Raw genomic sequence first — 17523 nt, forward strand, 5'->3', positions numbered from 1 at the left:
GGGAAAACATGACCTAGAATTAAGGTTCATGCATAATAATCAGGTAATGTGCCCTGGTTTGATGTTTGTGAGACAATGCAATGGAAGACCTAGACAGGGAGAAGGTGTTTGAGCTTATCTTGGAATAGCAGACAAGTGAGGTTCTCAATTCTAAGAAATTTAAATTTCTGTTTACATGCAATGAAATGCATGGTTTTGCCTACCACATGTCATCAACATTTTATTTATTTTCATACTTAAAATATCAGTATTTCCCAGCTAATATGGTAGATTTTTCTATACTTTAATGCCAAATTGAGGTACTGAAACTACACTTCAGTAAGCCTTAATTCTGTTTTCTATCATCTCTTCCTTGACTTCAATGTGTCCAAGCCTCCCACTCAATCCATCTTACAAGTCTGCAAAATGGTAGCTTTATTTACATGAGGTAGGAACTGTGAAAGTATTCCAATGATATATTGCTACCTAAGACATTTGCATTTTAATTGGCCATAAGGAGGACAAATTTGCCTGCAGAAGAACATTTCAAAAAGTCATACTTTAGGCATCATGACATGTGTAGAGTTGAGCTTTTACTTTTACTTATTGCTTTTTTATTTCTTTGAGTGTGATGATAAAGGACATCCTTGAAGCTTTGAATTTTAGTAAGTATTTACCTTTTTTAGCACATTATCATAAATGACACCCCTGGTTTGCTGCTTAATAATAACTATTATTATGTAAGTAATGATATTTTTGCATCTTTAGTAATTAATAATAAACATATATGAATAGATATGCATATATATCAAATTTATCAGCATGAACAATATATTTCTCTATTATGATCTGTGCTTATTAGAACCCCCAAGAAAAGAAATTTGGTATTATTGAAACAGTGAAACCTTCATGTGAAGTTTTATTTCTGTTATGTATCTCTCAATAAAGATTCCAAACTTCTGAAAACCTCATTGTGACTTTTAATTACCGATAAACTTCAGATTAGACACTAATGTCATAAGGGAACCTCTGCCAGAAAGATTCTTTGGTGTCCTACTTAACTGAGGATTCCTTGTTTATCTGAGTGATATTTATCACAGAGATCAAAATATTTATTGATATTAGACAAGTACTTCAATATTAATTATTTGGCAATTGAGATAGGATTTAGAAAACAACAAGAATCAGGTGAGAAGCATTTTGCTAGTGTTTGCATAAATAGGAAATAAAGCAATCTTTGTAAAAACCAGGGTGCACTTGTTGCAGTAAATAGTAAATAAGAAGCTATCAAATGTGACTTTCACAGTTATTAAGCATAAGCCTGTGGCATCTTCTCAGTGCAAGCTCTGAAAGCTTTTGCTTATAGAAATAGAGATAATCTTCAGCTGAATTTCTATTAAATATTTCATGATTATTCAGAGTTCAGAAATATATATATATATTTTTTTTAGGGGCAGACTCTGGGAATCGAACTCAGGTCTCTGACATGGCAGGAGAGAATTTAGCACTGAGCCACCATTGCACCACCCAGAAACATACATTTTTAATGTCATTATGTACATGACTTACAATTATCTCCTCTTCAAGCAAAAGACATTAGAGAAACTTCAGGTTTTGGGGGCCTTTTCTTTATTGACATACTGAAATGATATGGTTCCTAGAGATGACATGGTTCCCAGATACTTTTACCTAATTCCAAGATACTTTTGCCTAGTTCACATATTACTAAAGAAACTCAATTAGAGGAGTCTTGGGAAGGGGGCCATGGATGTTCATAGAGGGCTGAACAAAACAGAAGGGGGTGAAATAGGCAGGTATTGTCCAAAAACAGCTTAACCTCTAATAATTTTCAGAAATTAAAGTAAAAATGTGTAGAAATTATGAGATAATTTTAAACATTTGGAGCTTACCTTATGTGCTATATCCACATATACGTAATTTTCCTTATGCCTTACACCAGATATTTAATAGATGACCATTAATAATTGTTAAATATGGCACATTAATCAAACATGTGATAGTATATAACACCCAGCTGTACAGATTGCTTTTTTGAGAGTAGAACAGATTTATGTCAAGCTGCAATTGATGTCCAAAATCTGATGTCACAGTCTAGTCTATTTCAGTCTTTTCTCTTTAATTTTTTCTGCCTATCTCTCTTCTCTCTCCTTTTATGGAGTGGCTCTTGCAAAGTCAGGATTTGCCCTAGGCATATTTTTTGAATTAAAAATAAATTCAAAAGTTCTTTACTATTCAACCAGTAACAAAATTGAATGAAGGCAGTTTCCCAAGTAGTGCAAAGAATTTATTATCTCCTTGTATTTTGTTCAACTGTTCAGGTGTGAGGATTCTAGCATTATCTGTGGCCATAGTGAAATTAAGGATTCTTAGCTTAAAGAGAATGAGCCCTTTTCATTGAGTAAGCTTGAGAAATGCAGCATATTCTTGCCAACCCCTTTATTTCACAATGCACATGGATATATAAAATGTTCTGAGAATTCTTGCAAAATAAAATTCCATTTTATCTTTTTCTCAAAACCCAGCACTTTCCAGATTTAGTGTTCCACAATACCCCTTCCCTGAACTCCATTTTGTTACCTGTTATGCAGTAATTTTATTGAATGCAATTTTGAAAATACTAATCTAAAGTCAGGTGATAAGACATAGCATTTATTTGTGTTCCCATTTTCCCATTCTTAATCCTAATTTTGCTACATCTATTGCAGGCTCTTCTAAAGGTGAAATGAAATAGAAACAGAGTAATTACTTTGTTAAAATGAATTATCTACATGCATGCCAGGAGGTACTATTATTTAAATATATTTATTTTCTTCCTGAGCTGTAGATTGCTGTATCTTTGTAAAAGAAAGAGTTGGAAATAAGCAGTATAAATTCCAATTTCCCTTTTGTTATTTTAAATACATTAGCTGAGTGCCTGTATGCCATTAAACAGAAGATTTACTCATAAAGGAGGATATTTTCCAAAATGACCCTCCCTCCTGGGGATTGAGAAAAGAGCAATTTAAACACAAATCCTGAACAACAAACAATATATTTCCTTTGCAATGGTCAAATTTGTAGATTTAAGCCCTGTAAATTTTTTTTCCTGTTTCAAAGTAACAGCTAGTGTGAGTTCTAATGCATTACAATACTTGGATATAACATGCACAGAAACACACACACTCCAAAACAACAATAAAGATAAAGTCAAAGATACATATCTCAACTTACAAGTGTCTATCCTTCTTGCCCTGCCATGAAAGGACTTTACTGGTTTGTCTGCTTACTGCTTCTTAAAGTAATTTTTTGCCAAGATAGAAAATTCATCCCTACATCCATGTGGATGAACTTTGATTTTTCTTGCAAACCTCCTATCTCTGTATGCATTGTTCCTGGAAATTCTCCCTACTCTTGTCTTCTGAGAAAATCCCTTAACTAGGGATTTCAGATCCCAATTAAAGGTTACTTTTCTTTGATTCCTACTGTCATTCTTGAACACAATTAATCACTTCATTCAAATCTTTATTGTTATACTAATTGTACTTTACTTAATTTTCTCTTCACATGTCTCCCTCACCACAGAGGTATGAACCAGCTTTCCCAAGGGAGGAACTGATTTCAGTCATACTTACCTTTTCAGCAAAATAACTTGTATACACATGGTGTTCAATGCTGTTTGTATGCAAACACTTTCTTTTTATCATGACTAAGTCTTGTAGCCTCCTGTTGACATCAAAAAAGACAATATAGGTAACTTGTGCAGGTCCCTGATTTAATTCATACCAGTTTAGAAAGTGGAAATATTCATGTGGCGACATTGGCATAATACTGAATTGTTAACTGCACCTTAGTGGATCAAACCTGAAAACTTTGTATTATGCCTTCATTCAATATTATGCTAAAATTGAATTAATTGTTGATATTTTATATTTGACATACTGCCTGTAAAATTGATGAATTCTGATGAGTTTAAAATGGGCAGCTTTTGCATTCTGGGAATATGGAGCCCACACTACCATCTGAAAAATTTTTCTTTAGCATGAGTGACTATTGATTCTTTAGATTGGAAACTGCACTTGAGTTCACCTCTGTCCACTCGTATGCTCAACTCACTTCACTCATTTCTATTATCTAAAAGGTTCTCATAGGCATTTCAGTTTGTGATTCTTTATCTCACTTTTCTGCATCATTAATAAAATAATGGACAACACAACCAGGAACTTATCTATGAAAAGGATATTCCCCCAAATCTTGGCACAGTGCATTTCCATTTTAGCATTTCATTAACCACTATTATCTGACCTGATAATATCTGAAAGTTTAATCCTTATGTCACAATTAGTATTTTATGAACTTATACTAAGGATATTTCCACTTTTCTTGATCAGAACAGTTCTTTTTTCATAATTTCTGGACATTGGAATAATATAATATAGAATATTTAAATATTTACCTATGTTGCTAGACAGCTTAGAGTCAAATTTTTGTTTACCAATGACAGAAACTTCCAAATTTCATTATCCACTGTAAACTCTAAAATTCTTTCTGGGATAAATGAGAACATAGATTAATAAGCAAACAATTACCTTGATAATGCTTGTTTTCCCTATCCATTTCACTTCTGTTTTATTCATCCATGTTCTGTTCACCACAATTTCCTTCAACAGTAATTCATACAAGGCTCTGTTCTTTCCAAATTTGGGGACCTTAATTTTGATTTATTATGTAGAAATCATGCAATCTACTGTATCATATGGATATAGCAATATATCCAGTTGTAGAGAGTTTCTTTCAAACCTCTGTAATTCTGGACTCTCTATGTAGAAAGTAGGCAATGGATTTCTCAAAAGTGGGCCTTCTAAAGGTTATTCTTTAAATGTTTCATGCACCATGAGTGAGCACAAAGGTGTTTTCAAAATACATTACCATTTTGTGCAAGACTAGTCCCAGGCTAAATGAAGAAACCAATGATGTTATAGTAGAATATAAATTATAGATGATGAGTCAATCCATTTTAGATAACCTTCACTTATAATTTCCCTATTCTAAACAAGGTGGAGTCACAGTAGCCATTTTGGAGTCATCTGCACATTATATGCCCAGCTATTTGTGCCAAGGCCTTCTAGGGATTGCCAGCTTCCACATTCTTAGTCTATCTCTAGTAATAGCTGTGAGTGAGGGTGAATGAGTGAGGAATAAACAGAGAAAGGTGAGAAAGAAAGAGATGTGATGCTTATGATTTGACTTCTCATTCACCGTCTTAATTTATTTTCAGTCATCTAAGTGATCAATGTTGGTACCTAAGAAAATGGCCAGGGGAAATTCCACCTTGGTGACTGAATTTATTCTCTTGGGATTGACGGATCATCCAAAGCTTCAGCCCATTCTCTTTGTGGTGTTTCTGGTGATCTACTTGATCACCGTTGGGGGTAACCTTGGGATACTGGTGTTGATCAGAATAGATTTGCATCTCCACACACCCACGTACTTCTTTCTTGCCAGTTTATCTTGCCTGGACTTGTGCTACTCCACTAACGTGACTCCCAAAATGTTGGTGAACTTCTTATCAGAGAAGAAAACCATTTCCTATGCTGCTTGTTTGGTCCAGTGTTATTTTTTCATTGCCATGGTGATTACTGAATATTATATGTTAGCTGTGATGGCCTATGATAGATACATGGCAATCTGTAACCCTTGGTTTACAGCAGCAAGATGTCCAAAGAGGTGTGTATTCGGCTGATTGCTGGTCCATATGTCTATGGGTTTCTTAGTGACCTGATGGAAACCATGTGGACATATCGCTTGAGCTTCTGTGGTTCTAACATCATCAACCACTTCTATTGTGCTGACCCACCTCTCATCCGACTCTCCTGTTCTGACACTTTCATTAAGGAAACTTCCATGTTTATGGTAGCAGGATTTAACCTCTCCAACTCCCTTCTCATCATCCTCATCTCCTACATCTTCATCCTCATAGCCATCTTGAGGATGCATTCTGCTGAAAGCAGGCACAAAGCTTTTTCTATCTGTGGGTCTCACCTGGTGGCAGTGACTGTGCTTTACGGGACCCTGTTCTTCATGTATGTCAGACCTCCCACAGACAAATCAGTGGAGCAATCCAAATCACTGCTGTTTTCTATACCTTTGTAAGCCCTATGCTGAACCCCATCATTTATAGTCTTAGGAACAAAGATGTGAAACAAGCTATTTGGAAACTGACCACGAGAAATGTGCTTTCAAAATAGAATCACATTACATCTTACTTTATAAACTAGGTTAAAAATCTGTATTTGAAAACTGGATGTAACTTTAACAGCATCTATAGTAAAGTCAAATTTGAATCTATCATAAGCTACTATAACTAATGTCAAATCACAAAGCACATAGGGATAGATGATTTATTGTTTTACATGTGAGATGAGTACACGTGTGTGTGACTGGGTGTATATGTAGGTTTGGGGGATAATTGCTCTTCTTAGCTTTATACTATAAAATCTATAATTCCTACAGCAAAATATTCCAAATCTATGGAAGGCTATAATGTAAAGATTTAAAGATTTCCCTTTTCTTTCTACAATCTTGCATTCCCATTCTTTCTTCTTATATTTACCACAATTACCAATTTCTTAAGTTTCCTTAGAATTTCCATATGTCTACAAACAAATGTATGGTTATTTATTGACACATGTAGACAAAAATAATAATACACATATTGACAATCATAATTCTATAGGAGTTACTCTTCGAGGGCTTTTATTTTATGGTTGATAAGAAAGGACCACAAGGGCTGATGAGACTTGCTGTAACATCTAGGATAGAGGTCTTATAATAAGACTTCCTTTCCACCCACATACTTCTCCCTACTTGTGAGAGTCATTCTAAATAAGACATCTACCTTCTTCAGCCACAAAAGTAAACTATAATCAGAATTCCAAATACCTGGCTGGATTCTTAACATCTGAAGTTGGAAAAGGATGCTTTTTACAAATATGCATGGCAAAACCTCAGGAGAAACTGAGTCTTCTGTAGAATTTATCCATAACATGTCATACTCCTAGGCTTTGGGGTCCTTCATGCCTTGCCTCATGTCTTCCCTGTTACCTATGTTTCAGGGTGGGCCAGATGTTTTATACTTGTACCACAGATCAAACTGTAGCCACAGTTGTTGTCTGCCATAATTAATCAGTAATTTTAAAATTTTAGAATGAAGTGAGGTGAGCCTTTTTTAAGACTTTTAAGGCTAAAGGAAGCATATGGCAAGTTAATTGTTTTAGATGTCACATTTCTGGTGAATTTGAACTTGCATAGCATAAGTAAAGTTGAGGAATTGTCCATCCACGATAATCAAAGCATCATTTCTACATCCAAGGAATCTTCAAGAAGCACTACGATTGTACAGTTTTGTAAAGAAATGGAAACATAAGGAAGAAATTCAGTACACTCTGTTTAGTGCTATAATATAAGAATATAAAAGTGCTGTTAACTTAGGAAGGAGGCAATGGATTATGGCTATCCCTAGGCAAGAACTTCATTCTTTGTGCCCCATCAATTCCCATTCTACCTATAGTTCCTAAAACAAGGTTTTGTCAGACCACACAGGGTCTGAATAAACTAAGTGTTAGAACTGGTTTGTTGTCACATAGTAGATATTACTTTCAATTAAAAGGAAAAAGCTACCAGAATTTGTCACTTCCCCTCATCAAAATATTTTCTTGAGCTTACTTTAAAGCAGCTTTTCTACCTTAGAGCTGATTTCTGCTCCATATATCATAAACAGCAATATTTCAGTTATTCATTCTGTATTATTCCATATGATTATTTTTACATCTCTCTATTACTGAACTTTGTCATTCAAATATATTTTCATTTGAAGTCAAATTTTCTACAAATTTTGTCAAAACATACTACAAATAACTGTTTGTGTAAGTTCTTACATCCAATTTGTAGTTTATTTGATTTCTATGTAAATATATACCTATACTTAATTATGAAAATATAGACCTTCCTTGTATTAACCCAAATTTTATGAGCTCGGAGTTCCTGCTTCTATCTTTAAAACTGAGCAAAGTCCTTGGCACCAAATAGTGGTTCATAATCTATGAAATAGGAATGAAGAAATGAATCACATTTTGAAAGTCAACTAAATGCCTCCATTTTTGTATATTTTAGAAAAATGTATTCAAGTGGACATTGAGAAAATACATCAGTTAGTTATAAACTGAAGTATTTTTTAGAAATATGTGCCCCATCCTGATACTGATATTTTTGAATGACCACAGCAATATGCAATCAATTTCAAGAAAAAAGAGGAATTGAAACAAGACATTTAATGAATTGACTGGTTCATTGGAATTTTCCTATCAGCCTTTAACTTTCAAAGTGAAGTTTGTTCGATTTTATATGGATTGAACAAATTGAACAATGTGATCATGGAAGAATCTAGGAGAAATAAGAAAAAAATCATTTTGTATTTCCTTAAGCACAATAATTATGACATTTTGTAATATTTTCCCCTACCTATATGAAAGATCAGCACCTTTATGGTTCTTTCTGTGAGGAAAACTTATAGTCAAATGGTCAAAGGAATGGCCATGCTGTAAACCTAATACCTTCATTCATAAATCACATCATTTCTTTGTTGCACTGGATATCTGAAGAAGATTTAGACCTGCACATATATTAAAATATAAAGGGGGAGAGACAGAGAAATAATAATACCTGCCAAAGTTTGAGAACTTTTTAACAAATATTGATTTAATTTTCCCAACAGCACTATGCATTCAGTCTTATAATATGAATTTTAAAGGTAAGAAAATAGAGTTTCCCAGTTTAATTATTAATTGAAAATTGCATAGCCAGAAAGACATTCAAATTTATTCTCCTTCAAAGTTCATTTTCATCTTAAGATAGGATATGTGTTCCACCATATTTGACTGAGCAGACAAGTGGTATAATAAATACAATCATTTTCTGTATTCCTAAAATTGTTGATAAAATATATACAGCTGCATACATACCTATTAATATAATTCAGTGTGAGAAACAATCTTATTCTATAATTTATAGACAAATTCAATTTATTGAATTAAGTGAGCTTTGAAGTCAGAGCCTGACTCTCTCATTTATCTGCTGAAGTAGTAAAGATGTGAACTATGGAATCAGACTTACCGAGCAAGTTACTCAACCACTTTTTGCCTCAGATTCTTCCTCTAAAAAAGGAAGATACAGTGCTTTCTCATAGGATGTCCATGTATAAGAAATGGATTAAAACATATAAAGCACTTAGCATTATAGCATTCATTTAATAAATATTAATTCTGGTTTATCATTAGGCTGACAGTTACTTCACATATCCAAGACAAAATTTCCTCTCTTAGCTTCCTGCATATTTCCTTTGATATGAAGGTCTCACTCTTTGGAGAACATGCATTTATATGTTTTTTGGTTATTTTATGAATGTCTGTGTTCACATGATATTGTAAATTCCACAAGGTCAGAAACATTGTTTTGAAAGCAATTGTTTCTGTGTTACTTAACATGGTACATAGTGAATGCTTCATGAAAAAAATAAATTGAAAAATTTAGGGATTATAATCTCCTTGTAAAATGATTGAAAAGAAAATTATACATACATACATATACATACGTATATATATATATATATACATATACATACGTATATATATATATATATATATATACACATATACACACACACACACATACACATAATTTACAAATGGAACTTTAAATGTGTATAATTTCTTTATGTATAATCAGTCTATCAGAATCATACCAGAGAGAAGGAATTTAGCTTCCTGAGGTTGACCAGTATTCCAGATTTTCAGCTTACCTTCTTCATCTTGTAATTTGTATTTTCTGTCTTGTGAAAATCTTGGGCCTAATCATCTGGATCACACCCTCTTATTGTATTTTCCCTAATCTTCCAATCACACAAATTCTGGTGAATTTTTAATTTGAGAACACCATTCCCCTAGCCAATTTGTTTAAACAGTATAACATAGTCATATTCCTTTTAACTCAATATTTTGTCCCTGGTGCAGTTTATGACAATCATGTCTGCAGGTTCATCTACTTTCTACTTTGATACAATATTGGATTCAAGTGGTTCCACACTTATATGGCTACTGCTATTTACAAATGTATTTTGTATAGGCTTATTTTACATCACATTTGTTTTCTCAGTAGCTAATGTGGAACATCATCCTGTTTTGACACTTTAAAGCTGTCCAAATAAACTATATTTACCATATAACCATGTTGGGCTGCTATAATGTGCTCAGGAGTATACGTGTGTTACAAGTTTGCATTTTTACCACCAAAATGGGAAAGTGTGTATTTTTGTAAGCTATAAAATCTTTTCTACTTTTGACTTTTATAACTATTGCAATACATTGAGATAATCTGCAAAATATGGAAAATGCACTCTCCTTGAAAGAGTTATTAGCAAAATCAAAATAGTCCTTGTCCTATATGTTTGTAACCCACCAACTGTACTGCTAAATAAATGCAAAGAGAAATAATGTAGTATTTATAAATATGAGAAAGTCAGAAATGTTATGTAAATTTCATTTTAATCCATAAGCATGAAGAATTACCACATACATAATTTGAAAGTTTTCTTTCAAACTTCAGACTTGAAACATCCAAATTTCTACATATTTTCATGGCAGAATATTGTAAACCATCATATTTTTGTTCTTGGTTGAATTTTTTAGAGAAGAATATTCCTTATTTGAACAATACAATGAAGTCTCGCCCAGTAAATTTTCCAAAAATGTCCTGTCAAGGGTCAAGAATCATAGCTAACTAGTTGTTTTAGCTCAACTTTGGCTACAAAGTATGTCTAATTGAAACCTCTATTCCACTGTTTATAAATCACTTTTTCACACATCTCACAACTAGATGTCTAATGGTGATTTCATTGTTGAATTAATTTACCAAAGCTTTAAAGAATAAATTAGAAATAATGTTGCTTTGGTGAATGACCTTAGAAAGTAGGCATATGTAAGAGTAGCCACTGACTTGTGAATTGAAGATAATCATTATTTATTCAACTAGTGTTGGATGGGTAACTATGAGAAAAGATTGTATTCTTCATAGTTACTTGCCTTATTTGATGACCATAATGTCAGTCAGCTTTGTCTGATCAACTCTATGCCAAGGACAAGTCACCTCTTCCTTCACACATCAACTCCTAGAACTATTTTCATGTTTGTGTTCACATGCTCATTAAATAAGCTCAACACATAGTTATTGATATCTACCAAAATCTAGCTACTATAGGTATTAAGGATGAGCAAAATATAATCTCTGCCTACAAAGTATGATATTTAGTCAGGAAAAAACATCCAAGTTAATTTTAGCATATGGCTTTTTAGGATAAGTGAAATAGTTGAAATTGTGAGAAGTGTTTTATAGAAACAGAGGAAGAAAAACTTACTCTGACCAAGGATTTTAAGTTAAGTCTCCCAGAGGAGGTTGCCAGGGAGCTAGAACTTGAAAGTTGAGTGGAATTTCAAAGGGTAGAGAAAATGAGCACTGGCACTTCCTAAAGAAGGATCCAACTGATCAAATGTGAATAGCTTGCTTGTGCCTGGAACACCAATCATGGATGGGAAAGTGAGAGTAGATGAAGTTGAAAGGTAGCCAGTCAGATGATGAGGTATTGAATGTTCTACCCAACATATTTAGATTGAATTTAATGTAGACTCAATGTGGTGGCTAGTGTAGACTTAACATATTATAACCTGAGGAATGATATGAAAGGAATATATTTTCCAATCATACTTTAACATGTGCCAGGAAAAGAAGGATCCTGTGAATCTTATTTTAACTGAGGGAGGCAGTAACTGTCTGACCAGCTGCCATTATCATCCTATAATTGAAACTCTCTCCCAGGCTGTTTTAATGCCTTACAAGATTTGTAGCTGTCTGTTTGCACATAGAGTCTAAATTTTGGAGAACCATATGAATTGGTTGCCTACCTGTTCCTATTTCTCTGTTATCTTTTCAACTCCCCATATCCTTATAGGCTCAGAGTTATGCTGACCAGTTCCCCATTTTCATATACTAAATTGTGTGGGGACAAATACCCTCTTATCTCAAATTTGTGGACCATAGCTGAATTTCACTAAACCCTCAGAAAATTTATTGTGTCTCCTAATCCCTCCCATGAGATATCTAGTATATATGTTCTTTTAAGCCATGCAAGATATAATGGCTTAGAAAATAAAAATCAAGGAAATTATCTCAATCATCTGCATATTTTTGGTTTCTGCAATTGCTTTCATTTGCTGTTGGGCTTTTCCAATCAAAAAAAAGCAATATATAAAAACCAACAAACAAGTAAGAAGGCCTTAAAATACCACACAAGTCTTTTCAAATGGAGGTTTACCAATTTGTATTATATCCTATTTGTCTATTAATGGACAAGTGAAATGAATCAGTAATAAACTTTCTTTAGAATGTGGCTCTTTCTGCTAAATACTGAACTGATGGGTAACAGTGATATCTGTAAAAGCATGGCAAGTGGTATGCAAGGTCATTACCAAAGAGAATGAAGACACTGACACAGGAGAGATGCTTAAGCCATTAGCTAACTCCCATGTTAAGTCCCTGGACTGTCTTCAGGGACATTTTAATTTTCAGAGGTGATTATCTCATCTTGAATTTTTTTTAAAAGAAACATCATAGGGAAATAAAATCAACTTTATAAATGCAAACAAAATTTTATCTCAATTATTATTTTTGTAGGCTCATTGATTTTTCTGCTTCTTTATCAGTAGGACTGAGTATTCTGTGTATATTAGGGACTATCTACAATGTTAATACTCATACTTGAAATCCCATGTCTTACTTGATAAAAATAAAATGAGGTTAGAGATGATTAAATGATATGACAGAAAGCAATATAGTTGGTTGTATAAGTACCAGTGACACTGTTTATAGAACTTTTACCTTTTCTAAATATTAAACAAAGAGGAGGAAGAAACTAAAAATCTTGGGATGGCTTTATGTATCTCATACATGGTCAGAACATTGCATATATTTTCAATTTCAATCCTCAAAGAAAACCCATGCAACAAAATTTAACATGTAAGAAAATTGAGTCTCAGATAAATTAAATTGTCTAAGAACTGTAGATCTAATATGTAGGACAATTATAAGTTTTAAGTTATGTCTTCCCAGTTTCAAAACCTATGAGTTGATTTTGTGAGGTGAATAGCCATACTAAGGATAACTGGAAACATTCCAGTAAAATTGTGCTATTTTTTTAAAGCTTAGGAAAGTACAAAGACATCTCAGCAGATGTTTGTGTGTGGGTGTATGTGATTTTTTTGTGTGTGATGTATGACGGGGTTACATTTCATTCTTTTTCCATGTGGGTATCCCTTTACTGCCACATCATTTGTTGAATTTTTGTTTGCTTTATTCGTTTGTGTGTTTGTTTGTTTGTTTTGAGAGGAGTGCATGGGCTAGGAATTGATCCCAGATCTCCCACACAGCAGGCAAGAATTCTACCACTGAACTATCCTTGCACCCCTGGCAGATGTTTTTTAAAGAAGAAAGGATGTAAGGATAGGTCACAAGCACACAGAAGAGCAAAGCATGATATTTCATCGTACACCAGTGTCATGGTCAGGTTCATGCGTTGACTTGACCAGGTGGTGGTACCTGTTTGTCTGGTTGGGCAAGTCCTGACCTGTCTATTGCTTTGAGGACATTTCATAGAATTAAATCATGATCATGCCAGCTGCACCCACAGTTAATTCCACTTGTAATCAGCCAAGAGGAATGTCTTCTGCAATGAGTGACATTAAATCTAATCAATGGAACTCTTTTAAAGAGGATTCAGAAGAGACAGTCTATCTTCCTGCTTCGGCCAATGAGCCTCTCTTGTGGAGTTTGTCCAGACCCTCCACTGGTGTCATCAGTGTCACAGCCTGCAGATTTTGGACTCTCTGTTCCCATGGTTACATGAGACACTTTTATAAATTTTATATTTGTGGATATTTCCTGTTGTTTCTCTTTCTCTAGAGAACCCTGAGTAATGCAGTTTGGAACCAGGGAGTGATTCTTAAGAAGCATAATCTTAAAAATGGGTTTTTATGATTGGTTTTCTACTCAGACTATACTCAAAGGCACTGAGGATTCTGATTCTTTAAATCAAAATAATATTGCCAATCCATGGGATGAGTTGGCAAAAAATATAGCCAAAATGTCACAATTAGATTCTTCTAATGCTTACCCTTAGGCTCTAGGGGACAATGTTTTTGACATCTTTATGGAGTTTTGTGGAAATAGGAGGTATAGAGACGTTGGCTGATTGTTGTTAGATACACTGTGTACATTAATGAATGAAAGAGATGGGCTTAAGGCTTCAAATGAGGAGCTTATGCATCATCTGACAGATGTAAATGTTTCTATGAGTGTCCTGAAGGAAAATCTTATTTCGTGTAGCAGTAGACTTGAGATCTCCTAAAATCAGACTCAGAATCTTATTGTTAGAGTAGCAACTTTGCAATGTAAACTGAAATTTAATCTGCCATTAAAGCAAGGACACTGATTGGAAAGGAATGGGACCCTGGAAAATGGGCTGGAGACATATGGATTGATATTAATAATAATGTCAGTGGAGAGTTTGAAACCCTAGATCATGCTGAGTCTTCTCTAAATAACCCTGTAATAGTCTGCCCTGAGAACATAGCCACCCCACCCCCAGCCTGCCCTGAGGAGTTGGCCATCCAACCTCCACCTGAAAGGATTAGCCCTAGAGTGATTAATCTTGTTTCACCAAAGGAAACTGCAAATGAATGCCCTGAAGCAAATGATTTGGAAGATACAATCCCTTTCATGACCCACCCACACCACCCCTCATTCTTCCAGACCTATAACTAGACTAAAATCCCAACAGGCCCAAGAAGGTGAGGTATAAAATGTCACCCATGAGGAGGTAAATTATATCCAAAAGAATTTTGAGTTTTCCAATTTATATAGACAAAAATCAGGAGAAATATGTGTGGCAACAGATTCTAAGAGTGTGGGATAATGGTGGGAAGAATATAAATATGTTTATTGATGTGGACCCACTGAGCAGAGATTCTGCATTCAGTACTGTAGCTTGAGGGATTAGAAAGGGCATTAATAGTTTGTTTGGATGGTTGGCTGAATTATGGATCAAAAGGTGGCCAATATTATCTGAGGTTGAAATGCCAGAACTTCCCTGGTATAATGTAGATGAGGGGATCCAGAGGCTTACAGAGATTGAAATGTTAGAATAGATTTATCATGCAAAGCCTGCTCTTAAACCCCAGGAATGTCTGGAGGATGCACCTTTTACAAGAACCATGAGAAATAAATTTATGACACTAGCATCATCATCTCTGAAAAGCTCTGTAGTTGCACTTCTCTGTAGGTCAGATATTACTGTGGGAACTGCTGTCACTGAGCTGGAATCCTTAAACTCAAATGGCAATGATGGGTTCCCAAGTTGGCAGAAGCACTTAATTGCCAAAGACAAGGTGGACGTGGCTATCATAATAGACAGCAGACTCAAAGCAGGAGACAAAATAATCTGACTCACAGAGACTTGTGGCATTGGCTGGTAAATCATGAGGTACCTAGCAGTACAATAGATGAGCAGTCTACTAAATTCTTGTTTGAGCTGTATAGACAAAAGAGTTCTAGGTCAAGTGAACAGAAATCTAATTTGAATTACAAAAACAAAGAGCCTTGGCCCCTTAATCAATTTTAGAAAGTTTGCAGATCCAGAGGCCTGTGCATAAGGGGAAGGTCAGGTCCCTTTGGGGACCTGCCACAAATTTATACTCTTAGTCTTCCTCCAAGCCTTCCTCAAGGAGACTGATATCCTTTTACCAAGGTAACTTTGCATTGGGGAAAAGGAAATGATCAAATATTTGGGGGATTATTAGACTCTGGTTCAGAAGTGACATTAATTCCAGAGAACCCAAAACATCACTCTGGTACACCAGTCAGAGTGGGGGCTTATGGAGGCCAGGTGATCAATGGAGTTTTAGCTCAGGTCCATCTCACAGTGGATCCTGTGGGTCCCAGACCCATTCTGTAGTTATTTGCCCAGTTGCAGGATGCATAATTGAAATACATATAAGCAACTTGCAGAATCCCCACATTGGCTCTCTACCTCATGAAGTAAAGGCTATTATGATGGGAAAGGCCAAGTGGAAATCACTAGAACTGCCCCTACCTAGCAAAATAGTAAATCAGAAGCAATACAGGATTCCTGGAGGGATTGCAGTGGTTACTATCACTCTTAAGGACTTGAAGGATGCTAGGGTGGTGATTCCCACCTCTCCTAGTTTGCTAGCTGCCATATATTCTGCAATATACCAGAAATGGAATGGCTTTTTAAAAGGGGAATTTAATAAGTTGCTTGTTTACAGTTCTAAGGCCAAAAAAAGTCCCAATTAAAACAAGTCTATAGAAATGTCCAATGGAAGGCATCCAGGGAAAGATACCTTGGTTCAAGAAGGCCAGAGGCCAGTGAAGTACAGGGTTTCTCTCTAAAATGAGAAGGGACATGGTGAATACAGCATCATCTGCTAGCTTTCTCTCTTGGTTTCTTGTTTTATGAAGCTCCCCAGGAGGCATTTTCCTTCTTCATCTCCAAAGCTCTGGCTGGTGAACTCTCTGCTTTGTGGTGCTGCAACATTCTCAGCTCTCTCTGAATCTCTTGGCTTTCTCTCTTGTCATTCTCTTTTATAGGATTCCAGTAAATGAATCAAGACCCACTCAAATGGGTGGAGACACATCTTGACCTAATTCAGTTTAACAACAACTCTTGATTGAGTCACATTTGCTGGGAGATGATCTAATTATAGTTTCACATATATGGTACTGAATAAGAATTAGAAGAAACAGCTGTCTTTACAAAATGGGATTGGGATTGAAACATGGCTTTTCTAAGGTACATACATCCTTTCAAGCCAGCACATCACCACATCCCCACTTAGCTCTCCTATTTGGCCTGGGCAGAAAACAGATGGGACTTAGAGAATGACAGTGGATTATCATAAACTCAACCAGGTGGTAACTCTAATTGCAGCTGCTGTTCCAGATGTGGTATCATTGCTTGAGCAAATCAATACATCCCCTGGTACTTGGTATGCAGCTATTGATCTAGTAAATGCTTTTTTCTCAATAGCTGTTAGTAAGGACCACCAGAAACAGCTGGCTTTCTGCTGGTAAGGTCAGCAATATACTTTCACTGTCCTACTTCAGGAGTATATAAACTCTCTAGCCCTATGTCATAATCTTGTCCTCAGGGACCTTGATCATTTCTCTCTACCACAAGACATCACACTGGTCCATTATATTGACAATATCATGTTGATTGGCCTAGTGAGCAAGAAGTAGAACTAGTACTAACTCCAGACCTACTGGACAGGCTTTTGCATGTCAGAGGATGGGAGATAAATCTAACAAAAATATAGGGGCTTTCCACCTCAGGGAAATTTCTAAGTGTCATTGGTTTGGGGCATG

General features: G+C 35.2%; 1 protein-coding gene across 1 annotated transcript; it reads left to right on the forward strand.

Annotated features, from left to right (window-relative positions):
- The first annotated feature begins 5269 nt into the window (after positions 1-5269).
- LOC143666534 (olfactory receptor 5M5-like) lies at positions 5270-6224 on the forward strand. Its single transcript, XM_077140216.1, is given in 3 exon segments — positions 5270-5672; positions 5675-6100; positions 6103-6224. Coding segments are annotated over 3 exon segments (951 nt in total).
- The last annotated feature ends 11299 nt before the right edge of the window (positions 6225-17523 follow it).

Source organism: Tamandua tetradactyla, chromosome 23, assembly GCF_023851605.1.
Source record: "Tamandua tetradactyla isolate mTamTet1 chromosome 23, mTamTet1.pri, whole genome shotgun sequence".
NCBI classification, from domain to species: domain Eukaryota; kingdom Metazoa; phylum Chordata; class Mammalia; order Pilosa; family Myrmecophagidae; genus Tamandua; species Tamandua tetradactyla.